This window comes from Perkinsus marinus, assembly GCF_000006405.1.
Source record: "Perkinsus marinus ATCC 50983 genomic scaffold scf_1104296955874, whole genome shotgun sequence".
NCBI lineage: Eukaryota > Perkinsozoa > Perkinsida > Perkinsidae > Perkinsus > Perkinsus marinus.
Genome location: NW_003207677.1, coordinates 151,964 through 178,423, shown reverse-complemented (window position 1 = coordinate 178,423; position 26,460 = coordinate 151,964). Strand labels below are relative to the sequence as shown.

The 26,460-nt window shown below is 46.6% G+C and overlaps 9 protein-coding genes across 9 annotated transcripts in view; 4 read left to right on the top strand and 5 right to left on the bottom strand.

Annotated features, from left to right (window-relative positions):
• Positions 1–2,671: 2,671 nt before the first annotated feature.
• Pmar_PMAR020433 (hypothetical protein) lies at positions 2,672–3,560 on the bottom strand (the record flags this gene model as incomplete). Its single annotated transcript, XM_002775412.1, has 5 exons — positions 2,672–2,783; positions 2,827–2,925; positions 2,977–3,156; positions 3,202–3,358; positions 3,407–3,560. The coding sequence occupies 5 exons, from the start codon at positions 3,558–3,560 to the stop codon at positions 2,672–2,674; spliced, it is 702 nt and encodes a 233-aa protein (XP_002775458.1).
• A 1,117-nt stretch (positions 3,561–4,677) lies between these two features.
• Positions 4,678–6,486, bottom strand: Pmar_PMAR020432 (1-aminocyclopropane-1-carboxylate synthase CMA101, putative; the record flags this gene model as incomplete). The annotated part of the gene is made up of 10 exons (XM_002775411.1): positions 4,678–5,064; positions 5,111–5,241; positions 5,292–5,355; positions 5,404–5,473; positions 5,521–5,679; positions 5,749–5,804; positions 5,857–5,977; positions 6,031–6,116; positions 6,273–6,325; positions 6,372–6,486. The coding sequence occupies 10 exons, from the start codon at positions 6,484–6,486 to the stop codon at positions 4,678–4,680; spliced, it is 1,242 nt and encodes a 413-aa protein (XP_002775457.1).
• A 2,623-nt stretch (positions 6,487–9,109) lies between these two features.
• On the bottom strand, positions 9,110–11,162 carry Pmar_PMAR020431 (1-aminocyclopropane-1-carboxylate synthase, putative; the record flags this gene model as incomplete). Its single annotated transcript, XM_002775410.1, has 5 exons — positions 9,110–10,222; positions 10,279–10,455; positions 10,507–10,730; positions 10,887–10,969; positions 11,021–11,162. 5 exons carry the CDS (start codon positions 11,160–11,162, stop codon positions 9,409–9,411), a joined length of 1,440 nt encoding a protein of 479 aa, XP_002775456.1. The 3' UTR covers positions 9,110–9,408.
• A 1,035-nt stretch (positions 11,163–12,197) lies between these two features.
• Positions 12,198–14,228, top strand: Pmar_PMAR020430 (hypothetical protein). Its single transcript, XM_002775409.1, has 6 exons — positions 12,198–12,450; positions 12,496–12,610; positions 12,657–12,704; positions 13,224–13,352; positions 13,942–14,066; positions 14,108–14,228. The coding sequence occupies exons 1-6, from the start codon at positions 12,230–12,232 to the stop codon at positions 14,184–14,186; spliced, it is 717 nt and encodes a 238-aa protein (XP_002775455.1). The 5' UTR covers positions 12,198–12,229; the 3' UTR covers positions 14,187–14,228.
• Positions 14,229–16,609: 2,381 nt separating this feature from the next.
• On the top strand, positions 16,610–17,500 carry Pmar_PMAR020429 (conserved hypothetical protein; the record flags this gene model as incomplete). Its single annotated transcript, XM_002775408.1, has 1 exon — positions 16,610–17,500. One exon carries the CDS (start codon positions 16,610–16,612, stop codon positions 17,498–17,500), a length of 891 nt encoding a protein of 296 aa, XP_002775454.1.
• Positions 17,501–17,851: 351 nt separating this feature from the next.
• On the top strand, positions 17,852–19,343 carry Pmar_PMAR020428 (hypothetical protein). Its single transcript, XM_002775407.1, has 9 exons — positions 17,852–18,130; positions 18,180–18,247; positions 18,333–18,419; positions 18,467–18,581; positions 18,638–18,793; positions 18,842–18,937; positions 18,981–19,083; positions 19,133–19,191; positions 19,233–19,343. Exons 1-8 carry the CDS (start codon positions 17,885–17,887, stop codon positions 19,189–19,191), a joined length of 930 nt encoding a protein of 309 aa, XP_002775453.1. The 5' UTR covers positions 17,852–17,884; the 3' UTR covers positions 19,233–19,343.
• A 1,292-nt stretch (positions 19,344–20,635) lies between these two features.
• On the top strand, positions 20,636–22,589 carry Pmar_PMAR020427 (conserved hypothetical protein; the record flags this gene model as incomplete). The annotated part of the gene is made up of 10 exons (XM_002775406.1): positions 20,636–20,745; positions 20,793–20,835; positions 20,882–20,938; positions 20,986–21,066; positions 21,111–21,285; positions 21,348–21,475; positions 21,530–21,682; positions 21,732–21,985; positions 22,050–22,345; positions 22,390–22,589. The coding sequence occupies 10 exons, from the start codon at positions 20,636–20,638 to the stop codon at positions 22,587–22,589; spliced, it is 1,497 nt and encodes a 498-aa protein (XP_002775452.1).
• Positions 22,590–23,351: 762 nt separating this feature from the next.
• On the bottom strand, positions 23,352–25,422 carry Pmar_PMAR020426 (protein phosphatase 2B catalytic subunit, putative; the record flags this gene model as incomplete). The annotated part of the gene is made up of 12 exons (XM_002775405.1): positions 23,352–23,396; positions 23,439–23,585; positions 23,632–23,769; positions 23,818–23,905; positions 23,947–24,023; positions 24,069–24,132; positions 24,177–24,280; positions 24,328–24,450; positions 24,503–24,628; positions 24,982–25,051; positions 25,099–25,221; positions 25,271–25,422. The coding sequence occupies 12 exons, from the start codon at positions 25,420–25,422 to the stop codon at positions 23,352–23,354; spliced, it is 1,257 nt and encodes a 418-aa protein (XP_002775451.1).
• A 144-nt stretch (positions 25,423–25,566) lies between these two features.
• Positions 25,567–26,460, bottom strand: part of Pmar_PMAR020425 (caax prenyl protease ste24, putative) — a gene marked incomplete at both ends in the record, with an annotated part of 2,548 nt that continues 1,654 nt past the window's right edge. Inside the window, 3 exons of the mRNA XM_002775404.1 lie at positions 25,567–25,623; positions 25,676–25,811; positions 26,246–26,362. Coding sequence (XP_002775450.1) covers positions 25,567–25,623; positions 25,676–25,811; positions 26,246–26,362 — 310 coding nt within the window. The remainder of the gene's footprint in view (positions 25,624–25,675; positions 25,812–26,245; positions 26,363–26,460) is intronic.

Below are 26,460 nucleotides of genomic sequence, written 5' to 3'. Positions count from 1 at the left end.
CTGCTAAGTTAGATCAGTTTTATAGGTTGTTCCCTGGAGTTTCGGGAACATACTGTACTCAATCGAATTTGTCTATCATCCGTCTACTCAATTCAAGGATAATTGCATGAGTCTAGCTTGCATTGTATTAAAATGTAGTCGTCGGGAATGAGTGCAGATAACCGATCGAACGCTCGTGCTTTGTCTCATCATTCTCTAGGGCCTTCTACACCACCATTTATTCACCACTCTCACTACTCAACTTCCGGTCTCTAAAGTCGTTCAAGCAGTCAATTCTCGTGGTCCGAAAACTGTCTAGACTGTCACTGACAATAATCGTCCTGACTTGCACAAAAAACGTCGGGAACCTCGTCTCGTGACTCAGAGAAAACCGCCCAAGTCGTTACTCTCGTGTTCGCAGTTGAATTACGCAAACTTCTCGTAGCATATTCTCTTCCAGAATCATGAGGCTAACAGCGTTGGGGCCCATATTAGTCCGTCTCGTGACAGCGAGTCAGCGAGGTAAAGTCACTCATCCCATCGATGCAACTCACACCTGTGTTAGGTACGCCAACAGGAGAGAGCGACACATGTCATCGAGGGGAGCCTTTTACCAAGGTTCGTGATAGGTTCTCGTCCTCAATGATTCTTCTCGTTGTATCAGGAAGATATCACAACTGTCGTTGGAAAGTATGACAAGCTATGTATCCTTCGACCTGAGGAGCATAATCTCGATCAAATTCGAGTTCGCATTGACCATAATGGGTTCGTGAGCTTGGAATTTTCGTCGTGTCCTATGAGACAAGGAGTTGAGGATTCCGAAGTCTAGTGAGTCCAATATCATTCCTAGTAGTCCGAACCAGGCATGCCAATCGTCTTTAGTCGATGCCCTGAATCGTTGCTGCTACATTATGAAGACCGAGCATATTCCATCCCCAGATGCATGATCCTTGATCCGAGTAACCTCGCTATCGGCCCTGTCCGGCGCTTCAACATTCAAAGACCCCGTGCTAAAGCCACCGACGACTCCTGGTGGGATGGACGCTTCCGGTCTAAAAGTGCTGATGAATTGGATGCTCCCATTGGTAGCCTCACAGGGTCGAACCGAGTTTCCAAATCTGATGGCAGTTTGTCGAATGTACGCGAGTCCAAATCTGATGATAATTTGCTGAGTATAGGCGGGTCTTCGACCGAGGGCTCACCCGTCACTGACTCCGACAGTGAAACGATTGATAAAGAATTCATGAATGCCAGTCTGGAGTCAAATACTTCGATGCAGTTTGACGACGTGGATGGAGGAATAAGTCTCAAGGGTGTGTTCGGTAAGGGTCGAAAGAAGAAGCTCTCGAAGGCAAACCCGTTGCTTGCCGGCGGTCAAGCCGATACAGCCAATAAAGGAATCAGAAATGCAAAAGCGTCTCTGGAAAAGGTTGGTCCATTCCAGAGTTTTCTCTCGAGTTCTTCGAAGCTGAGAAAAATGATGGAGAAAAGTCGTAGTCGTAAGTCAGCGATAGCCCCACCGGTCCCTGAGGCCAGTCCCGAATACTTGAGGGTTGACTACAACAGTGAAGACGCATGCATAACGGTCTTTGCTCGCCTTGAGTACCTCTTGCGCTGCCATATAATGGAGTACACGGTGAATCTGGAAAGCTCACAGATCATCTCGCTCGAGCATAGACCAGCCGTTTTCCTCAAGCACTTCTGTCGTAGTGTGTTATTCAAATACTAGCAGTGAGAGCTAAAATGCTGTGTTGTGACATTCATTCCAATCATCAAGATGTGCATGTTCTATCTGTATGTGTTATTTGGGTCCCCCTAGCCATCTTGAGTTCATTTAAAAGTCCAATAGAGACAATCACATGACCAAGCGGCAACCAAATGCATGTCGCAGTTACCGAGGTGCAGCATACCATAATGTGGTGGTCAGGAAACCCAGTCAGAAACTACTTTTAATATGTCACGAGTTGTTCGCGACACAATTCGTGTAAGCGGATCCTGCCGATAGGAGAGGTAGTACATTGGCAGGGGTTATCTCGCCCTGTGGACAAAACTCATTGGCATGACGAAAGCAGACAATTCAAAAGGCTAAAGCTGATCCCTCGGGAGCTAATGTGCATCGATGCAAGTCTAACTAAGCCGCGTTGTCGTAGGCGTTGGACTTTACACTCACATGCACACAATTAATCATAGACCTATTGTGAGTCACATCAGGCATGTATCCTCCGTCCGTTACTAGAAGGCGACCGAGCTTGTGCCAGCGAGAACACCCCTAGCTCTTATTGAGGAAATAAACGTCACTGTTGGGCCCTTTTATCGATTTAGAGTCGAAACTCAAGAGAGCACACGACTCGGAGTGGGCCTCTTCCCACTCCCACTGCATGAAAACTCAACAGCTAGGACTCCCAGTGGAACCAAGCATGGGGACCTCAGGAAAGGCCTATTGATGACATGGTAGAGTAACACGATTTACTAATAACACATGAGAGAAATCCCAACGTGGGACGAACGAACCCGAGGAACGAGGCCAAGCACATCGAATTTGACCCGAGACCATCTGTTGGCCACTAGCCCCGATTCGAATAGTAGTCTTTATGAAGACGAAAGCATGCACTACTACGAAAGAATTAGAAGCTCCAATGAGGAGCAAAGATAGTCTATTTCGAGACGATTAAATATGTACTTGTCATCATGCTTAGCTGCCTGTAGGCAACTCCTGTCTGCCAAAGTTAAAGAGGTGAACGAGTGCACCATTGCCACAGATATCGGGAGTGCAAGATGCAGGAAGGGTAGCCATACAGTACTCCCTAAAAGTTGACTTCCACATACCGCTAGGACGGCAATACTCACCCAGGTTGGAATATCGACGATACGAGCTCGGCCTCACAGTCAGTAGAATTGTCATCAACACGCAGCCACAGTGGCGGTAGCTCGTGGGCAACAGCCGACCTAAGGTAACCAGGAATGCCCAACGTTGGGAGCCGCAGACTGGAAGCACACCCGTGTTGGTGTCGTGAGCTCGTGGCAACGGCCGTGAGGACAGCTGAGACTCCTCTGTTGCCGAGGGAGTTACCGTTGAGATGAAGTTCAGCAACTCTTTGCTCGTTGCCAATGTCCAACATCCCCACCAAAGCATCGACGCATTTCTCCGTGAGTTGATTGAAGGAAGCCCGCAGTCGTCTGAAGTGGTCCGAGTGACAGATACCAATCGAAAGTAGATCTCACTGAACATTCGCGGGGCCCCTGTCGAGATGTAGCAGTATCCATTTAAATTCCTCATCCGTGAGATCGTTCCTCGAGAGGTCCATGTCCAGTACTAAAGGAGGGGACCCCCAAGGCCACGTGTCCAGATAGGAAGCGTCGAGCCACTCCAACCAGCGATCTACGTCGAGAAAATGGTCCATGACCACCGCAGCTGAGATCCTCCTACTGATAGCTATGAATCTCCACTTCCCCTCGGTCCCTGCCCACGCTCCAGCCATCTCTATTTTCAATTCGCCGCTTCCGAGCCATCTAACCCCGGTACCCGACTCGAACTGGGATGAGGTGTTCAGTCCTTGTGGAGCCAGCGGGACGACTTGCATCACGACCGGTGGGCTCCACGGAAGCAGGTACTCTGGATACTGTTGATAGTAGTCTCCATAATGATACCTGAGACTTTCTGATCTTCACCCTTTGGACAACTCTTACTCGGGTGGTAAGTACGGAGGAGACTCTACAAAAGGTCCGAGCACGCGCCTTCGACCAGTGTTATACGATGCTGAGGTTGATGACACTCGCGAGGCGACTTCAATGTACCTACAGGAGAAGTAGACATGTCACTGAGCACTTTTGGATCAACTGACCCCTTGGGAGTTGGCGGGCCTTGCGACACCTCCTGAATGACCTCGATGGTGCCAACTTCATCCTCAATGACATCCCTAAATCGCTCATCTACGACAGCAGGACATTTGCCATCATCAGACAGCTCGGTGCTCGAAGTGGGCACAAGACACTCATCGTGCTTCAACCAGTTCTCCTCAACAGGTGTCCAGTCCGGCTCCCCTTCGATGGGATGTTCGAGCGGAGACGTACTCTCCCTCTTGGCACGCCTACGTAGCCGTCGACGAGCTGCTCGACTCAATCGCTTATCAGTTGCGGGCACGACACAGTCGTGACATGGTAAGTCCTCCGTCCCAACCGAGCGGTCTATCAGCACTGGTGCATCGCGTCTGTTCGAGACCGCAGGTTCGATCCCTGCATATGTCGATTTCAAACTAACAGCTTTTCTCGTTCTCCGCTTAGGAATTCCGACTCCTACTTTGAGAGTCTCTGTCACTAGAGGCTCATCCTCATCCACATGTGATTCAACGAACATTCGGTGAAGCACTCCCAGACTTACGCCAAGAAGCACCCCCGATATCGCATAATCAATTCCCGCAAAAGTCGCTATAAGTAGGAGAGCCAATAAGGAATAATCTATAAGTCCAATAATGGAGCGGATCTGGAGGGTCATGCGGTAAAGATACAGAACAGGTCTGAAAGTGGTCGCAATGATAGCATATCGCGTACTGCAAACCCAACACTTGAGTGGTTAAAACGAATCCATGACATTAGATTCCTCTACGGAACACAAAGGGGGCTTCTCTCAGAGAACAACAGTGAGTCAGCTTGAGTGTTTCAAACGAGACAACAAAACAGTAGGATAGCAAAGAATTATCCTTACTTGCGACGATTGCACGCAACGAACACAGACAGCCGACGGACAAGCTCCTGACAGGCCTGCTGAGGTTTTGCCATCCACATATAGCAGAACCGCATGCCCCCCGGAGGGCCGAAAAAGCTATCACCGGGAGAAGGTATGATCTTATACGGCTCGTCACAGAGCTTATCGAATAACGCGTTGGAATCTCCACGAGAATCATCTGGAGTCAGAAACTCTGAGAAGTCGGCCCAGATGAAGATGCTGCCGTCGGGTTGGTAAAAGGGAATTCCTAATCCTTCGAGGCCTTGACAGATTAGCTTTTTGCACTCCGTCAAAACCTTGCGATATTCCGACAAGTATGCTGTCATCCAGTGCTGGTCACCAAGCAGTTTCTCGGTGAACCACTGAAAAGTAGGGAAGTACGACTATAATGCTAGAGCTAGCAAGTACCTGCGTCAATGGGCTAACAGCAGCGAACATATTATAGCTGGACTGTGCAGCTTTCTTCAGCGTCACCACGGAGGGATCATGACGTTGACGAGGAAGGCCCAAACAGAAACCCACTCGCATCCCCGACAAACCTACACAAGGAAAGGGGAGCTCTCGGAAAGCATCAATACCACAAACATACCGAGGTCCTTGCTAAGGCCCCAAAGCACGAGGGTTGGAGGATCGAGATCGCCCGGGAGGAGTGGCTGAGGATGGCCATACAGTGCGAGACATTATCATGAGAAGGGACTGACCAGATTCAACGCAGATATGTGGGGTCTTTCGCTATCATCATGGACTGCGCATCCGTAAATTTCATCAGATCTGATGGCAAAGAGCTCTCATCGATAGAGTGATCATTGCTGGTCTACATCCACCATATGCCCTTCTCGCCACACCAATTCCTTATCGTTCTAAGCTCATCAGCTGTGGCTACTCGGCCGCTCGGATTGCCCGGGTTTACAGTCAATAAGGCCTTGGGTTTCAACCCCTCAGCTACAGAAGACTCGTAGCCTTGCTCAAGGGCTGACCTGAGATTACAACGCCCACATTGAAAACAGGGGGAGTTGTCGAGAATTCAAGGAGAGCTTATGGCCAACCTCGTGATCTCAAAACTGGTCTCCATGGAAGTCTTTACCGACGGAACGACACGCACCTACACGACGGGGAAATCTAAAGGATGTGAGTAGGACAGAAAATGAGTTCACCCCGGCTTCCTTTTCACAGTCTAAGAGGAACACTGGATAGAGAGGCTTGGTAGTGAGAAAACAGTCCGTCCCGTCGCCGTCGCCCAGGCAGAATGATATAAGATTCATAGCAGGCCCACACCTATCCCACGGGAGAGAACAACTATCGATCTGTGAAGGAATGAAGGCTGTTACCCATTAGTGATAGCTATAGCATCGTCAGCTGTGACACCGACTCCCACCATACCGTCCACTGGAGGAGCAAGAAAATGGTCGACTGCCTGAGTTGAGAATTATAGGAGAAGATTACGTAGTCTTTCGTCCATTCAAAGAGAGAGAATCAATAACAGTAGACAGGGGGAATCTGTATACGTAACGGTCAGCTTGCCTCAGCAACAGCGGTTTTCAAAGTATTCATCCCTGACATGTCTCCGTACATGAATAGCTCTTTGGAGGGGAACGACTCGCTGGAGGACATGTCTGCCAGAATCTGACAGGAACAGTTCTCGACAGTAAGAGGGATGGATAATAATGACCCCCTCGAAACTGGGGAAGAGCTGACAGAGGGGGCTTATCGAGAAGAGCGATCGATACCTCTTTGAATCTAGCCTTCAACATCTCCTCCATGGAGCTATTCTCAGCCACGCACATCGTAAGGTAACCATTAGGATTAGTATCTGTGGTTCGTGGCTGCACGATATATCGAAGGTACGCTGCTCGCCTTGGTCGAATAGATCCGATTTAGAGTCCATAAATGCCTCGAAATAGCTTGTCAATGGTTCATTCGCCGTCTGTATACATCTTTTGGACACATTTGGGCCCGTCGATGCGGAGTTCGTAGTAGTCATAAAGTTTGAGAATCCTCAGCGGAGCTACTATCAATGAATGAGATGAATCAGATGGGTTTGCCTAGGGATACTGCAACACTGTTCATTCCCATCTGAGTCGACTAGAGTCCAAGAGATGTGGAGCGCTGTACTAGGACATACAATGCCTTGAAATGTATTGGACAACACATGAAGTTCAAGGAAGCTCTCAATAGATGCTCGGTAGTACCAACCCTTCAACACGAGAGACTGATAACGCAAGTCGCACTATACCTTCTCCCGTGAAAGTCCGACATATCAGCATGCAAGATCGAGAATGCGCAGTCAACAATGGCAATAAAGATTGAATTATGTCACAATTCCTGAGAATCCAAGGTTATCACTGGAGATGCACCCCGGTTGTGCACTAGCGTAGTACGCATGACGCACCACGCAATGTGAAATGGGTCATTTTTACACACTCCAGCCTAAAGTCTTCAGGCTGAATGCGAACGGTGTAAGAACTACGCAAGCCATCACACGTAATTATCACACATTCCTATTCAACTGCACGAAAATATCTACTCCCAGTCATACAAAAAGAAGCAGTTGAAACTGGCGCTCACAGTCAAATTAATCATATGGCCACACCATTGTTGTTATACCAACATCTGCCTGTTCGTGGCAGAGAACACCTAACTTAGTAACTATACGACATACACAGACTGCCCTGCATGAGCTCCGGTTAAGTCGATTAGCCTGTCGAAGTAACGGATTATTGTATCTGTTCGTTTTCATTAACCGCACCGTTTTGCGTTGTCAGTTTTACCAAGATTGGCTAGGAACCTAAGTGTCTGAGTTCACAATTACACTTACTGTTGCATGCCCTTTCACCATCCCAGACAAGTTTTCATTTCAGTTCGTTTGGTCGTTTGGGATACGATATTTCACCACTCGAATACGGCGGTATTATCGTATGTCCCGCCACCCGGAAGGCTGAGTCTGCTGCCCAGTCGTCGGGACTAGATGCCACAACTTCTCTCCCACAACTTCAACTCCAGTGGTAGTCTGCCATCAAATGTACGCTACAGTTTCTTTCAACACCATAATCCGTCGCAATCGAGACTTGAGCCAGTGGCATATCTGCCCCTCAGGCGTAATTGATTGCCGCACTCTACAGAAATTGAAGTAACTTCAACATAATCCACGATAATCGTCATCCTATCTCAAAGATATTTCAGTAGTGTGTAGCTTGAGTTGGCATACCTGCCCCACCCGAGAAAACTGACTGTACTCCCCACCATCTTCAGCTGGCATAGTTGCCAACCCCAAGAAGCTGAATATATATTTTAGCCGGCATAGTTGCCCCATCCGAAAAAACTAAAAAATATCCCAAGGTGGCATAGTTGCCCCACCAAAATAAGCTGATTGTACTAACATATATCTTCAGCTGATTGCCATAGTCCATACCTTGGACTGGCATAGTTGCTCCACAAGGATAAGCTGATAGCGTTAGTGCATATCCTTGGCTGGCATCCTACCAGTGGCATAGTTACCCCCTTCAGAGGAATTGATAATCCTAGACCTTCGGGTAGCATAACCCACCCCAGACAAATCGATGGCACCAAGCCTCGAGGCGTATCCCACGATGGCATAGCCGCCCCATCAAGAGATCTCTATACAAACGGGAGACCTTGCAAAGGCCACAGTCCAAGAACGAGTCGACGGAAGGATACACATTGTCTACAATACTTCAATACCTGCTGAACTTGAAGGAAAGTCGATGGCATAGCTGCCCCATAAAGAGATATTCAGACAAATGGGAGACCTTACAAAGACCGTAGTCCGAGGACGAGTCGAAGGAAGGATACACATTGTCTACAATATTTCAAAACCTACTAAACGTGAGAGAAAATCGATGGCATAGCTGCCCCATAAAGAGATATTCAGACAAAGGGAGACCTTACAAAGACCGTAGTCCGAGGACGAGTCGAACAAAGGGGACGCATTGTCTACAACAATCCATGAAGAGACTTCCCTTACCACCAACAGAACATAATCAACAACCTGCAAAGGTAGGAAATAGACAGTTCCATGATTACAATACTACAATGCTCGCTAAATTTGAAGGAAAATCGATGGCATAGCTGCCCCATAAAGATATATTCATACAAATGGGGAGACCTTACAAAGACCGTAGTCCGAGGAAAGGTCGAAGGAGACACATTGTCTACAACTATCCATGAAGAGACTTCCCTCACCACCAACATAGCACAATCAACAACCTACAAAGATAGAAATCAGGCAATTCCATAATTACAAGATCACGAAATCTGATCAACTTGGAGGATCGCAAATTAGTACTTAACTCACTCTTTTTCATGCGTGAAGGCGCCATTTTTGCTTTCGACTATGTCAAACCTCACCACGAAGATCCAATGTAACTAACAACAAAACGCGGGAAATCATATTAGAGACGCTGATTATCTTTACAAGCTATTGCTCTATTGCTATGAGTAGTCTGAACAACTATCACTGAAGAGGTTGACTAATGCCACTTCAAGTGCTCTAATGAAAAAAGAGCCTCAACAAGCACAATTGAAGTTCGATAGCATCGTACATTACATTACGTAGTAAGAAACGATAAGAGATTAGAAATCAATGAAATTGCAAACCAAATATCTTTTGAGAACACACCAAATAGAGCTGAACGCTGCTTCCGGTCGTTTATATAAAAACTCATAAAGTCCGAAACAGTTGAGAAACATTAAAATTCTCCCTTCCGACTCTCCTGAGCTAGATGGCTCAGTCGCCTGATAACTTCCCTACAAGCCTCCTGACCATCAGTCATCCAAGCATAACATAGTCTCATCATACCAGGCTTGTCAGCGAAGAAGCAACTACCCGGAGATATGACCATCTTATACGGATCTGACTTTAGGGTGTTGAAGAGACCCAACCCATCAGAGTCGTCCGATTTAAGGAACTCTGTGAGATCACACCATAGGAAGAGACCGGCATGAGGCTCGAAATAAGGTATGTTCAACTTAGCCAATCCATCACACAATATACGCTTACATGCCGTTAGATGATCTCTGGAGATCTGAAGAAATCTCGGCAACCATTCATCGTCAGAGAGCATCCTAGTGCACACCTCCTGGGCAACAGGGCTGACCATTGAGAATATACCATACTGCTTGGTAGCAGCATGTCGGATAGCCTCGATAAGTTCCCAATTCCTCTGCCGTGGGACATTCATAATGAAGCCAACACGCATGCCCGAGAGTGCCATGTCCTTGCTGAAGCCCCAGAGCACCAGTGTCGGAGGATCGATGTCCCCTTCAAGAAGTGGTAGACTCAAGGCCGAAATATGAGGGCGATTGCAATCATTATGTACACTGCAGCCATAAATCTCATCAGAGATCCACCATAATCCATTCAGACCGCACCAATTTCGTAAAGCACGGAGCTCCTCAACACTGGCAACACTTCCCATCGGGTTGCCGGGATCAGTCGTGATAAGGGCACGGGGACGATAACCTTCACTTACACATTGCTTGTAGGCACTATCGAGAGTTTTCCTGAGAATTGTAAATATACTCTCGAGAACATTTTAAATGATAATAGGATTGCTTACAGGTTGATCCGGAAACCGTCTTCTTCAGTTGTTTTCACAACAAACTTCACTGGAATGTTAGCTTCCAGCCCACAATCAGTAGCGAAGACAGGATAAGCAGGATAAGTGGTGATGAAACAATCTTTGCCGTCACCATCACCCAGACAGAAAGAGACCATATTCATGGCAGAACCACACCTGAAGAAATAACAGTTAACAGGCTCAGTTTGACAACATGCCCCTGCTCACCCGTTGGTGATACATAAGATGTCTTCAGCTTGCATTTTCTGTTCACTCATAACGTACTGGTCGGTAACCTTCTCCAGAGCTTTGACAGCTACTTCAGGAGATGCCAGGTGAGTGGAGACAGCCCGAGAAACGGCGTGTTTAAAGTTGTGCATACCAGACGAATCACCATAGTCACACAGTTGATGCCTTGGGAAAGCAGGATCTGCGGCGAGCTCCGCGAGAGTCTACAAGAAAACCGGTCAAAACAAAAAAACACAAGCAAGCAACAGAAGAAAAACCATCAACTGCACACACGAAGATTCCCGACACACGAACAGACCAGACACAATGCAACTTGATATACTCAATAAGCATCGACGATCGAGAACAGTCTGGCGTACTTTCCTGAATTTTTTCTCCACATCACCTCCCATAGTCCTATTCTCTGCCATGCACATTGGGATGAATCCCTTAGGGTTCTTATCTGACATCCACATACCATAACACGGTGAAGATATAAAACAATACCACCTACCCTTATCGTAAAGATCCTTTTGAGCATCTGCGAAAGCCGCAGCATACACGGTGAACTCAGTGGCAGCAGCCTTCTTGCCGCGCCTCGATATTCTATATGGTGGCTTAGCACGAACCGAATCGTTAAGTCGTTGCTCTACCATTTTTTAAGACGTAAAGAAAGCACTAAAGCACTTAAACTATCTCCAATGAAGGGGCCTATGCCTAGCGCTAGCATAAAGCCATTATGGCTAGATACCAGGCAAAATAATATCATCAATGGCCGCTTCGCTGACTGCTTGTGCCAGATATGATACCATCTTGCTATCTCCCTAGCGAACTCTATTGTGACACAAGATGCTCTGGAGCCCGTTCAATTGCTCACTTTTTCGAGTCTGAGATCGATGAAAAAGAATTTGTTCAAGTGCGAATGTTATCCGAGCTGCTTGTATTCTGAGCTTTCGAAAACCCATTCAGAGTACAAATTCTGAGTACGGCAGTAGCATATTCCGAGTTGGCTGTTCGGGTGGGTGCTGGACTCACTTTGAAAAAGTGTTCCCAGCTGACTACTACGGTTCCCTAAGCTTCACTGTCAATTTTGGCAATGGAAGGTGATGACGTGGCAGTAGAGCCGTGTCACACATCATCCAGTGCTCTCCCCAGAGTTTGTAATTAGTAGCGCGCTGAAGCCTCATTCGAGTATCTTCACTGTCGCTGAATTCTTCACGCATCGATTGCAGGATTGATCCCGGTTCGAACCGCGGCAAGGGTACTTTTCCGTCATTAATTTCCGGCCTGACACCTGTCAAAACGAGCTAGGGAACATCCAAGGACTGCATCTTTGAACGAATCCGGCTGCTGCTGCTGCTCTCGAGTGTTACTTTCGGCGTTTTTGATCTATCTCTCCTGCGCGCTCCCAGGGTGGGAATTTACACGTCGTAGATGACATATCATAACAACAACTGAGTGACCCGTCTGATACCGCTCGGCTCGCCGCAGTATTTATCCTATACCACACTATTGAGAATATTACCATCTCGATTTGTCCGCCTTTTTTTGGTCGCCCTTCCTTGTGCCTTACTAGACAGTGCCACTGGAGCTGTTGTATCAATGCAGCATTAGAGCGCTGGAATGGTAGGATCTACTATCTATGGGATTAGCAGCGTACAGAGGTGCCTCCTCCACATAGCAGTAGTAGTAGGTTGCTGTTCTCGCCTCCCCAACGTTACTAATGGCTGTAGCATCATCACTAGCGTCCAAAATAGGAAGTGCCGCTACCACTGAGGAGCCAACTGTGTTAGAGGCGAACCTCTCGACATGGATGAAGACTAAAGAGTTGAATCTCGGCTTGGCGATTCTGTCGGATCCATGCGTGTCTGAAGTGCAGCTAATGCAGATGCTTAATGAGTCTCCAACTACTATGACTCTAGCAATAATGAATATCGTGGATAGGTAGTACGGACGGGGGCTTATCAACTATAGACTGTAAAATGCCAGGTTCACTTCTCCTATGTTGGTGTCAGCGATGAAGAGTGAGCTTTCTGTTGCCACTATACGAGAATGCGTAAAAAGACTTCGACAACTTTTCGATGCTTATGCGGTCCTACCAGAGGTAGTCTTCACACACACTAGCCTCTGTGGATGGCAGATTTGTTCAGGCGGATATACGGCAGGTCGCTCCTGATGTACCAAGCCTGGGCAATGTGGTAATACCGCACCACGGGGAACTCATGTTGAATTGCAGTTATCCACTTCTGTTATCAAAGAGATGCCAAGAGCGATGGTTGTGCAGCAGCATTCACTGTTTTACGTCAATGAAAAAAATAAAATGACTCTTAGGAAATATTTCCGAAATGACTGTTTTATTGACGCCGTTTCACGTGAGCTCGAGCACTCCATTAATAAATCATATCATAATATATCAATGTCTGGTTATAAATAGAGGATTATATGGTATTACGATTAGATATCTATTAAATGAAGGTCTGTCAAACAAGTTAATATAAATATAATTATATCCTTTTATTTATGTTTTAATAGTCATATGGTTATAAATACACTAAATTAGAATGTAATATGGTTATCTGTTAACCTCTTATAGAGATAAACTAATTAAGAACTTTAGGGACGTCAACTTCTGCTCAATCACGTTGGGTTTGCAATTTCTTAGCAAGGAATCAATACTTGTGGTGTGAGCTATTCAGAGTTAGAAACTTCATGTGAAGGTACTGTTCGCCCAATGTCTATTGGATGCTAAGTTCTTGGATATGTGCCTGGAGGGCTCCGAAGAGGGAAGGAAGGCTCTTCTTGAGGCATTTACGGCTATGGAAATGCGCATCAGGAGCATTGAAAAGGTAGTATTGATTTTCGAACTATAGGGTGCCCGAAATTTAGAATTGATACCATTTAAAAGTGCTCGCCAAGATCTTCATATCTTGTTGAATTCTGATCAAGCTCGACAATAGCGCATTCTATTTTGGGCACCTTGTTAGTTAGGTCTCCTCAGTTGAGCGCGGCACCTCCTTTTCAGCCGGGGGGTGGTAGATGCTTATGAAACTAATATGGAAGTTTTAAGAATTTTCGCAACCATTGATGGTCAATCGCTAATTTATTATATTATATTTATGGTATGGGGTTGGCAATATCATTATGTTGCTGAGTTTTCATTGAAGTTTCACCCGTTCTACGTGAAGTGGCGTAAAACTCCGTGAAAAACGCGATATCTGCGCCCTGCAATAGTCGTGAAATGTGTTTTTCACTAGTGTTCACCGGTGAAACTCCATTGAATGAATTTTTGGAGTTTCACCCTAGTGATATGAAAAACACTACTGCGTACTGAGAATATAGGGTTTCCCACCGAGTGGGCGAAACTCCATTATAAAGGCATAGTCATCAACATGCGTGGGTGAGTATAGGTATATTGTCTCTCACTTTACCATTTAGGATTCCCTAGCTGGCACCAAGGCCACGGCTTTACTCCAAGGGCTGGACTCAGTATCAAGATCGAGCCTAGCTGAAGCATCAGCAGCTGCTGCTGGCCGTACTCAAGATGGTTTCTTTGAGAGGAAGTAGGCGGTGCGGTGGTGGTGAGGTGCTATGCTTGTGATAGGCATTTGGACATCCCTGGCTGGAGCCCTAGGACGATCACGGCAGCAGCAACAACGTCACCGCGCCACAAAAATAACTGAGCGTCTACCACTATCACTACTACGTACCAGCTTCCATAACTGCCGTATAAATATTTGGTTATTAGTTTAATAATGACTACGGAACCACGCACGAGGCTGATGCCTTTAGTATCGTGAATACCTCACGGAACGGTATTAGACGTATTCCTGTAAAACGGCTGAGTTGAAATGAAGGAATTTCGTTCAACTCATACGACAGTGATTTATTTCCCCGTTGTAAATCGTTCCTCTGCTCTGGTTCATGTATATGGTCAACTGCGTATGCTGGTGATAGTGGGGGAAATTTCGGAAGATTCTTATTGTTGTGAAAATAAGATTTGGAAACTCCTGAGCTCGGGTGAGGAAAGCAAACATATATTCCTCCAAGACTGCTCATCGAGGGCACTATAATGGTCGTGTGTGGAAGCTGTTGCTATCTGTAGGGTAGAAAGTCGGCTCCTGAAGTACCAATATTATGGTAATAGCCTCATACAATCCGTGGAAGTCAACAATAGTTGAGATGATCTAATGACAACTATGAGATAGTTAAAACGTCGCGATACTAGTTGAAGAAGTATAACACAGTTGAAAGTGCTAAGTGATGGAGGAGCGCATTGCGGCTTAGGGTGCCTGCTGGTGGGGCTGTCTGTTCTGGCGAAGGGAATTATCACTCTGTGGGAGGGTAGTATAGGGAGCAGTGAGGAAGTACTGCGTTTCCAAGTCAAAACTAATATGATCTGGAAATGCTGTATTGGATTGGTACCCACATTATGAGAATTGAAGCCATGTGTGAGCTACTACTTGTAGTAGTAGTAGTAGTAGTAGTAGTAGTAGTAGTAGTAGTAGTAGTAGTAGTAGTAGTAGTAGTAGTAGTAGTAGTAGTAGTAGTAGTAGTAGTAGTAGTAGTAGTAGTAGTAGTAGTAGTAGTAGTAGTAGTAGTAGTAGTAGTAATAGTAGTAGTAGTAGTAGTAGTAGTAGTAGTAGTAGTAGTAGTAGTAGTAGTACTGGTAGTAGAAATAGTAGTAGTAGTAGTAGTAGTAGTAGTAGTAGTAGTAGTAGTAGTAGTAGTAGTAGTAGTAGGAGTAGTAGTAGTAGTAGTAGTAGTAGTAGTAGTAGTAGTAGTAGTAGTAGTAGTACTGGTAGTAGAAATAGTAGTAGTAGTAGTAGTAGTAGTAGTAGTAGTAGTAGAAATAGTAGTAGTAGTAGTAGTAGTAGTAGTAGTAGTAGTAGTAGTAGTAGTAGGAGTAGTAGTAGTAGTAGTAGTAGTAGTAGTAGTAGTAGTAGTTGTAGTAGTAGTAGTAGTAGTAGTAGTAGTAGTAGTAGTAGTAGTAGTAGTAGTAGTAGTAGTAGCAGCAGTAGTAGTAGTAGTAGTAGTAGTAGTAGTAGTAGTAGTAGTAGTAGTAGTAGTAGTTGTAGTAGTAGTAGTAGTAGTTGTAGTAGTAGTAGCAGTAGTAGTAGTAGTAGTAGTAGTAGTAGTAGTAGTAGTAGTAGTAGTAGTAGTAGTAGTAGTTGTAGTAGTAGTAGTAGGGGTGATCAATCTGTTTCTAACTTGGATAGGCTTGAGAAGGAGAAGACGGGCAGTCGGCAGCTTACAAGCATTCATTTCCCATCAAGTTTGTGTATATGTTATTATACGAGTTTCTAGCTGCAGGCGATGGCTATTGGTTCTTCTCGTAGGCTATTATGTTTGCTGTTTGATCGGTCTGTTTGACTTTCGAGTTTAATCCTTTTCCGCCATTCACTCGGGAGTGGCCGAAATTATATGAAAAAACCGACAATTTTTTGCGGGGAATTTCTGTGAAATTTTATCTCGTCGAAAAGTCTACGATACTTTTGAACATGTGCTTTAGATTTCAAGCGGTTATTTGTGTTCTCTGACGAGTGAATCACACATGGTTTACAGCTTTCCCAAATTTCATGATGTTCCCCCCGGGTCGTCTTGAAGTGGAATCGGTCGTGTTGAAGAAATTTACCCTAAAACTGAAGAGCCCATTGCCGTTATGTAGATGGAGTAGTCGTGTTGACATCACGGACCGAAATGGTGTCTATGTTGTTATACACTCTCAGTAAGTTCACCGATCGGATCTTAGAAATATATGGCAGCTCGTGGTCCAGCCTAAGGGTTGTGGAAAACTCTCAGACGAAATATACAGCAGAGTTTCACCCGTTTCATGTGGAGTGGCGTAATACTCTATGAAATACCCGATATTCGCGCTATACAGTAGTTGTGAAATATATTTCTCAATAGTGCTTTTTTCACATCACGGGTGAAACTCCACTGTATGTAGTGCCTGAGGAATTTCCATCTATTGGCGACTTTTCCTCAATGTGCATTGCTCAGGTTCTACCCGGCTGATGGGTCGTCGTCACCAACCCCTTGCTGTGGCGTTGGCGAGGCTTGCCCTCTTCCTCTGTTTCATCCTGACCGCTGCTTCGAACCAGTCATGGAGCCTATCCCCATACCGCGGTCTATTGACCTCACAGCTGATGCTGTTTATGAGGCCTCGAGGATTGCATCATCGGGTGATATCAGCTTGCAGGGGGCGGTGGAGATGGCGTTGCTTGGATGTGTATGCGAGTGTATAGGAAAAAGACCTGCTGAAGTGCTGTCGTGGTATGGTGGGGCAAACGGAAGGGAAATTTCACAAGTCGTGAAAATCAATCAGATGTACACTCGCGAGGAAAACCAAGGCGGTGCTCAGCTGAGAGGTTGCGTGAAATTGAAAGTCGGAGAAAATCCAATACGAGACGCTGAAAAAGTCAACTCTGCCGCCTCGGGGTTGGTCGGGACCGCTCGGCTAAGGTTGGACGCTAATCAGTCCTGGACACCGGATGAATACCACACTTTCGCCACTTCACTGAGTGAGAGTACCAAGGCTAAGATAGAGTATATAGAGGAACCCACTGTCACATGGAATGACGACTTGATTCGACTAGGCATCCCTACTGCTATGGACGAGAGCCTCGCCACTGCAAAGAGCTTTCCGGCTTGTGAGAGAACTGATGTTTACTTCGTGTTGAAGCCAGGGGTGATCGGTTGGCGTCGTGCATGCCAGTACGTGGCGTCTTATCCTCATCGTTGCTGCCTATCTAGTATGTTCGAGTCGTCGTTAGCTATGTATTGGTGTACAGCATTGGCCAGTCTATGTGGAGATGGGGTCTATCACGGTCTTAGTACTTCTGGGAGAGTCATTGAGCCTAGGAAGCGAACGTATGAGGACATCACTAGGAAGAGCGAAGGTCAATGGTTTGTCAATGTACACGATTGCGAGGAAGAACTGAAGACTATCACGGCGGCTTTAGTGCGTGAAAATGATGATTTCTCTATTTTCTGACAGACTGTTGCATTGCGTTCGCTATAAGGGCGACAGTATGGGAGGTTTTGAAGGCTCGAGTTAACAAGTTCATACACTGCCTCCTAGGAGGACTATTACGGCAGCCACTGTGTGTAGTGATGATCATAGTGATCTTCTATTTTCTGACCGACTGTTGCATTGCGTTTGCTATAAAGGCGACAGCATTGGAGGTCTTGAAGGCTCGAATCAACAAGTTAGTACTCCGCGATTGATATTTTGTTGATGTTGTTATCCGCTGATTTCATCCTCTCGTGTTGTTGTATAAGAGTACTGATCTCAACTGTTGCCTTTATATAAATTATGTGAGCACCAACGGGCCAACTGTGAGCTCTCGAGTTTCGTTCACAATGTCTTCGACTATCAATGGCTCCTAAGAAGAAACGTATAGTGAAGAAGTGTCCCCGATGCGCTAGAATAGTAGCCACCCGGAGCGAACGGCCATGCACCTCCTGTATGGCACGGGAAAGACGACGTTTACTAGCTGAAGCTGACGATGAGGGTGTCGACTATTCAGAGGGCCGATCAGAAGAAGAGGGAGAAATGGCCGCCACTAGGCCTGTGATTTCACTGCAGTTCAATAGGGATGTCAATGCAGCAGTTGAAGCTGAGGTTAGGCCCCACGTTAGTGGGATGGATGGTTGAGAGTGGCTTTACTCAGGAAACAACACCAAACGCGGAGCCGGAATTAGAGGTCCGGGATAGGTCCCCACGGATAGTAGAAGGAATGTAAGTAACCTCTAAGATCTCGCCCCTCCGTCGCCTTATGGCATGCCTTATGCTGCGCTTCGTGAGTTCTCGTGCCTATGATCAGCCCGAGAGGATCTGAACAGACACCTACTGCTAGTGATTTCGATACAGTGTTGGCCTCTAGGGAGAGGTATAGAGCCGAGGCTGGCAGGTAGACTGTGAGGAATCGACGAATGATTTGTCGGTGGCGTGGTATAGGTTACAGGCCAAAGTGCGAGATTTGTCCGTTCGTCGAGAGCAGACAGTCGAACAGAATAAAGCGATGGATGCGACTCTGCAGGATCGAGCAAAGCAGATATCGCAAATGCAACGTGTATGGTCCTCCTGGTTAATGCTCGCTGCTGCTGAGGTATTGTTCTTCTTGTGAAGACTATAGATAATCTTCGCTGTGCGGTGCTGCAAAGGAGATTGGATGCGGAGAAGATACGCAAGCGAGCGTGTTGGAGCCGCAATCGACTAACGAAGCGCAACGGCCAATTGATAGAATACTCCGCTAAGTTGCTGACAATACTTCAAGAGTTGCAAGTATTTCGTCTCGGTGTGGAATTTATTTCTCATTGTGACTATTGCCAGGCTCAGCTGAAGGTCAGCAACGCTTCGGTGGAGGCGATCCAGGAAGCAGCAGATGACCTCTCACTCTCTGCTAGGAACTCAGTCGTTCCTTCACAGGTCGCTTTATTGTTACTTCTGATTCGGTTAAGGAGGAGCTCAGGTTGTTGATGGGCTCGTATCGACATTGCCACCGTTGCCTAGTTGGGATGATGATGAAAATGCCGAGGAAACTAACAACACACGCGAACATAATGACGTCACAGGCGAGCATAGGAAGGATTGGTCAGCCCGCGTATTGGCGTTGTGCTTCAGAACCATCGACTTTGGGTGGTAAAGACGCACCTCAGAGACGCGTCAAGCAAGAAGAATAAGTAGCCGACAGTAATCGAGGTTTATCATTGACCTTGCTCAGAGATTGCTGTGAAGAGCACCTCCCCGACGTGCCTTGTGAGGAGTCCGTAGATAATAACGTCGAGGCTAGAGGCTAATCCTCACTATTATCATCGTTGAGCTCCATCGGGGATTCCGAAGAGGCGCGGCGTTACTAGTGTCAATGCACAGGGCATGTCGATAATCAGTTTCGATGTTTTTGATGACCAGTTCGGGGACGATTGAGTCAGTGTCACCACTCGCGTTACTGTACTCGTACATTTTACTCTACATCACATATGTAGATATGAATTCAAAATTGGAACTAAATTGTACCACAATATGAAGTTGGTTTATGTATTTCATCTCTCTGGAGCTTCTCACAAGATGAGGCCAGGCTAGGAGCGCTAGAAGGTGTGGGAAAGTCAGCTCCGCGAACTTGCGGCATCGCAGTCGTCATTGAAACCATCGGGGTGTTCAGAGAACCCATTCCGAAACTCAGAACGCATTCCAGAATGCAAAACACCAAAATCGCGTTCAGAGAACAGCCCCCCAAACACATTCTGGAATGCGTTCCAGAATAGATTCCGAACGTGTTCAGAAAACTTTAGAATGCATTCTGAAACACGTTCCAGAAAGCGAAATCTCAGAATGCGAAAATTCCTTTCCGAGAATTTTGTGGCGCGCGGAAGGCTACCACGTTCGACAACAAATCAACAGATTCGCACAAGTCATGGAACTCGTTTTGTACAAAGTCCCATGATTTTCCTCGAGCGGACTTGTACTCAAGCCTCGATGACATTAGTATAACGAATACGCAATGTAAAATATATGTTAATCAACTTAATCTTGATCACTTCATCTTCCTTGCTCAGCTTGCCTGAAGTCACTAAGTTCCGCCTTCGCTTGCGGGCGAAGGAAGTTCAGTTTGTGGGCGGAGCGAAGAGTTACAAGTTACGAAAAATTAAGGTTTTCATTCCAGAATAGATTCTGAGAACTCATTCTGAGAGCGGGATTCGTTGAACGCGTTTCGGAATCGATTCCAGAATACATTCCGGAATATTTGGGAATGGAATCCTCTGAACACAATCCAGGAATCGATTCTGAGAATCGATTCTAAGAATACTTTCTGGAACGCATTCCGGCGGAATTCTCTGAACACCCCGCATGACTTCGAGATAGTTTCAAGCACGAAACATCGGGCCGTTGAGGAAATGCAAGGTTATGCAAGTGCGCAAGATGTGCATGCACCGTCGGATCGTCGTCGCACGACCAATGTTCAACGCTAGCTTGCGTTGCGATATGGCGCGGTATGACGAGGCGTGGCATCTCTACTGCTGGCCCTGCCTGATTGGGTCCGCGATTGAATTGAATATGTAGGGCGTTTGGGTTTTGTGTTATTACTGTCATCATCTGATCATCTTGTTTTGATATTAATACTTAACAATGGCTGTGGAGTGTAGCACCCCGTCTACACTGTCGGGCCTTGATCGAGATAGTGTTCATCGCTATTCTCCCCTCGTTGAAATCAAGGATCAAAGTGCGCCACAGAAATGGTACTGTAATGCATCAGTAGTAGAAGTTCCCCAAGGTGTGGTATCAGGTTTGAAGGGTATTTAGGAGACGTAGACGTGGCTAGGAAAATGGTGAGTATAGTTTCTGCTGGGGGCGCTCGTAGGTCTCCATTCTTAGATCACAGTTGCTTTCCAAGATGACATATGGGCTCCAAAGACAGTGCCAATGTCAGAGGTAAGGATTCGGAACGCATCAATGAAATATGGAAGGATGACTTTTAGGCACGATTAGTGCCTCCCTTGACCAGCAAGGCGCTCAGCAATGCATATGACTACAGGCCTGAGGTGGGGGATACAGTCGAGGTAGGACGAGTAGCATCCTGTATGGGGTAATCGAATGGTCCCAGGTTCGATCCCCGGCTACGGCACATGCTCCCGCTAGTTGGTGGAGTGGCGAGATCGTCAGCATTCGAGCTGATGAATTTTTCTATGTCAAAAACACCGACTTACATGAGCCTATTATCGTGGAGCGAGGGAACCTTCGTCGGCCCGTCGGGCATCATATGGACGGAAGTGACTCTGGTGGGAGTTTTAGTAAGATGGGGTCATTCAGCGTTTAAGGTTGTGATAGTAGATATTAATAGGTCCTACGAACTTGACGGACTTAAGTTCAGAGACTGTCCAGGTCCCGAGGGTCCTCGCCGATTGGATAATGAGTGATGATGGTCAAGGCTGCCTCAATCAAGTAGCGATCAAGTCCGGCCTTCTTAAGGTGACTCATGATGTGGCGGATTTGTGGTATGGGATCGAGTTGCTCCTTGATCAGGTAACGCCTCGAGCCGATCCAAAGAGTGGTCCTTCGGTTACTCTAGTGGGAAGTCAGCGTGACCTTCACCGCGCTAAGCTACTACTCGATGTTCACGTGAAGCACCAGAAGGACATCCAGAGCTTCCACGAGAAGCGGCAAGCGATGCTCGACGTATTAGCAGCCTTCGCCACGATGGCTGTGATGATGTGGAGTACTTCAGGCACTGTCATCTCGTCGTGAGAAGTTGGAAAGCCAGGAGTCGACTACTTTCAATATCGATGCAGATTTGGTCGGCGTTATGATTGGCAAGAACGGGGCTCACATCAGTCGGGTTATCAAAGACTATGGCGTGGAGGTGAATGTAGCTGACAAGGGCACTGCTAGAGATCCTCAATCGAGGAGGGTGGTCATATACGGTCCATCAGTAGAAGCTGTTAATAAGGCTAGAGCCGAACTCGAGTACCTCGTTGAGAGGTGATAACAAGGACAGCACCTGTTTATTTTCTTGTCTCCGACGCCGTTTGACCGACTGTTGTAGGTATCCGATACCACAAGACTGCATTGGTTGGGTTATTGGCCGTCGGTTTGCAACTCTGCATGAGATCGCAGACTCTGCTAACCTAAACTATGCAAGGCTGGAAGACACATCGCATTCTCCCTGTCTAGTCCTCTGTGGGAGGAGACAGGATCTGGATGACGCCAAGTTGTTGCTTGACAGTCATCTACAGTATCACGACGTGTTTGAAGATATGGCTAAGGAGTCTAGAGAGCTCGGTGACGAGTTTTATCGGCTAAATGATGTACCCGATTATCAGCGAAGAGGAAAGGGCAAAGGTAAGCGACATCACCGCATTAGGATGGGTATGAATTCTTCTCAGGTAAAGGTAAAGGGAAAGGCAAGGGTGGTGGTGGTAAAGGGCGAAGTAGAGGAAGTGGATCCTCTGATTCTACGAACTCAGCGGGTGCCGGCTGGCCCGACCGACGGAAAGGGTCGGTTGGTCAGCGAAATACTGCTTCTAGTGCTAAGAAGTGGGTCCAAGTGAAGAAGGACATAGCGGCACCATCGGTTGCTAGCTGATGCCGATGCTGATTAGCTGTCAAAGCCAATGTATATTTTTGCTATAGAGTACAGCCCGCCAAGATGGTGGTATATATCGTGTGTACTTTCTTGTCTCATCTTGGACATTTGTTCATTTGGATGGTTCTTGTAGCTACTTTACTTGTTCGCTAGTCTCGAGATTTCTCGATTGCGAGTAGTCGAAGTGTGTAGAGCATACATATCACTACTGTGCTCTATGGGGACAAGGTTGAGAAGTATTTTTATTGATTCATGGTCTTGAGTTTAAGAGTTCACTGCCAATGGCGAGGTAGTGGAGTCGAGGCGTGACGCAAGAGTCTTGCTGCAAGACAGTAATGAAAGCATTGTGGCTTTTGGTATCACACGAAATAATACCGCTGCAATCTACCCGTGTACAGTGTGAAATACATAATGTGAAAGTTGATAAACTGATCGTTCGATAGTCGTAAACTTTTTGTATGATTTTTAGCTAGAGCGTCATAGTTGTTACTCAATAAAGGGGTTCAGGCTTGAGTAATCAAGCATTAAGCGAATGCCGCAGTCCAGCGAAATTAGGGCTCCAATTAGGGAGATTGTCAAATGTATCGGAGGACAACTGAGTGATCTTGTTGGTGTCACCAATTCTTGTGGTTGTCAAAGGTATTTGACAACACAGCGAGAGCGTCCACCGGCTCGCTAGGGATGTGACTAACGCAAGATGAGCTTTCGAGAATATCACGAATGTAACACGAATACGGTACTTAGAGACGGTATGAGCAGAGTTCAGAAGAAGTACTCCTCGGTGACGCGTGTTGCTCCCAATGGTGACTGAACATATTCATCAAGGAACCACTCGCCTAGAGAGCTCACCTGTAGGGGATTGCCATCATCATCTTCAGAGTATCCCGCTATCGTTTTAACACAGGCTTCCGCCCCCACATCGAGGCAACCGAGGTCGGCAGCGATGGAATCAAGAACGGTCTCTGACTCCGTTTCCCCTCGAGAACTTTCCGGCGCCTAGCTAAGCGTATGATGTACAGTAGAGTGCAGGTGGACGTCTCACCGGGCCGAAAATATTAAATCTGCGAGTGCCATTCTCGCAGATTTCCATCACACTAGCCGTGTTGCCGAATCGAAAGCAATAGTTTGGCGCCGACCAAACAGTTGATACACACCGATCAGGGAAGAGCACTTGGTAACCCTGAGCTCCACCGCATTTAAGACCCTCAAGGGTTGCTGTTAAACTTACATGCATGCAGAGTTGATGGGCTCGGACCATATGATCTAAGCCATTCATGTGTAGGAATTTAACCGTGACATCATGGCCGAAAACATACCTAGGATAGATACAGAGGATAACAGGCGGCCGCCGTCTCACCCTGCTCCTCTAGGGGACACTGTAAAGCCGGAACCAGAGGGTAACTCCTTGTAGTCGCGGACCGATGAATTGGGTTCCTGAAATTGAGGTCCATTATACTCAAGTCATCGAACTTGCCTCACCTCAACCACAACAGGCTCGGCGCTGTTACTCTGTACGTGCATGCTGGAGCCGTCCGGGTCAGACCTGAGCGAGAGTAGAACTTTCTCAAGAATAGGGAAGCACCTCACCAGACGATATCGGCAAGGGGGCCTTCATGGGGAATCTCAGCAAACCGATAAAGCAGACGTAGTTGGTCCAACGTGTGCACTGATGGCGAGAGCCCGCCGTGAACCTAGATAAGAGACAATACCAACTTCTCGGCAGATTAGGAATGTCTACCGCTAGAGTTCGCCCGCCCACCACAGCGGCGACTGGAAGGTAGTCAAACATGTCAGTGAAAGATCTCCATACACTCAGGTCGTCATTGTACTTCAGAGAGCACTCAGCATAAAAACCATAGACCTTCGAAAAAAGGGGATGAATAACCAAGGAGTGATTATAACGTGTACTTCACCTGAGTGATCTGTCGGGACTCATGGTTGCCACGTAGAAGGCTGACACGGTCGGGATAGCGCAATTTAAGACAACATAGTAGAGTTATAGTCTCTACACTCAGAGATCCTCGATCGACATAGTCCCCCTGAGAGCAATGGTAAACTCGAATGATGTGTAATACACACAATGTCGAAATATATCTGTTCGCTTTCCTCAGTCCAGCTGAAGTTTTTTTCACTGATAATAGAGGTTTAAATACGTATTCGGGGGGGGGGGGGGGCAATAAGGCTCAGGAAGAATTTTCCAAAATTTCCTCTCAGATTTTTCGTATTGTCACCACCAACAGATGTAGTTGGCCATGTGTATATTTCTCCCTACATCGAATACACACTATATGACACAGTTCATGATAATGATGGTAATAAGGCTGAGGACGATGAGAGCAGGTAGTGGATTGAACGAAATGAGAACCCGCTGGTGAGTGCGAAAACGACTTACCAAAAAAAGGTAGTTCACATCAGGGACAGGGCCGCCTACAGCCAGCAGCTCGATAACGTCATGGAACTGCCTGAGATTGCCCAATGAGTTAGTCATCTTCAACGTGGATATGCATACCCATGAACATCACCAGCAACAGTAACAGGTGGCTGTAGTTGAAGGACGTTGGACTCTTCCACTAGAATGTCCTTCAGTCGCGCACACAGTACTCGTATTTGTGGAGCTGACAGGAGCTCACACCTGATGATAATGGAGGTCCATGAATAGCAACGACAGAGTCATGGGTTACTTCTTCGCTTTCTCAAGGCATGCATCAACGTCGAACACACTACTCCGGCTGGGAAGGGAGCCTTTCAGCAACAGTCTACTGCTACTCTCGTTGTCCAACTTTGACAGTTTCTCAAACACTGTAGACTTCACCGTATTGACGTCATACGACATGAGTATCAACACGCATGGAAACCAGCAGCTTCAACTGCTGAGCACTACTGTTACACATTCCCTCCCTCCCGAGTGACTGACAACCCAACAATAACAACAATGACCAAGACTACCAAGTCTAGAGGCATAACTCGACAGTCACGTCTACTTGCGCTCCCTCAAACCAGCATCAGCAGGCACGTCCTCCTTCTCCACTAATACCTAGAGGGTAGGAATAGCGCATATTCAACTTGTCGTGATCTGAGGAACGTACTCCATCTTCCTTGTCTTTAGAAGTCTCGAATATAGCTGCGGGCTTGCCTCCTCTTTTCTCATACAGAGCTTGTGCATCTTCAATGCCTCTCAGACGCTCTACAATAGCTGGATGAGTGTACTTCACCCATGCATATCTACATACATGAAAAAAGGTGAGAGCGAGTAGTGTAGATATTCATCATCGAGAATACGGCAAGGAGTGGTAGGGGAGCCGGTGTGAGAATATATGCACATGCTCAACTACATGTGTAGGGGACATCTGTGGAAATTCCGAGGAAAATTGAGGAAATTATCATTGTTTTCTATACCCTTACGCCTGAATTCATATGCAAACTCTAAGGAGATTCCTGGACTCAGCCGAGGAAGGCCAACATTTATTGCAACACTGTGAGAATATATGCACATGGTCAGCTGCATGTTTTGGTAAAAATATGGAAATTTTCTGAGAAGGATTTCTAGTAGAAATTTTCTACACTTTTCCCCCAAAATCGTATATGTATTTCTATAAAACTGACGAGCTCAGTTGAGGAAACCAGAAATATATTCCCACTTCGAGGCGAGCACTTACAGTCTGTCAGGATCCATATCCCCAAGATTGTCCTTCTGCAGTTTGGTCAGGGCTGTTTTCAAGTCACCACTACGACCATCATCAACTGAGAAACGGTCGGCTTGAAACTCGAACGTCCTGAGATTAAGAAAAATGATGAACACTAACAACCAGTGGAAAAATAGATGATAACAACCTACCTGGTTTGGACGGTCATCAGAACGTCAATAGCTTGA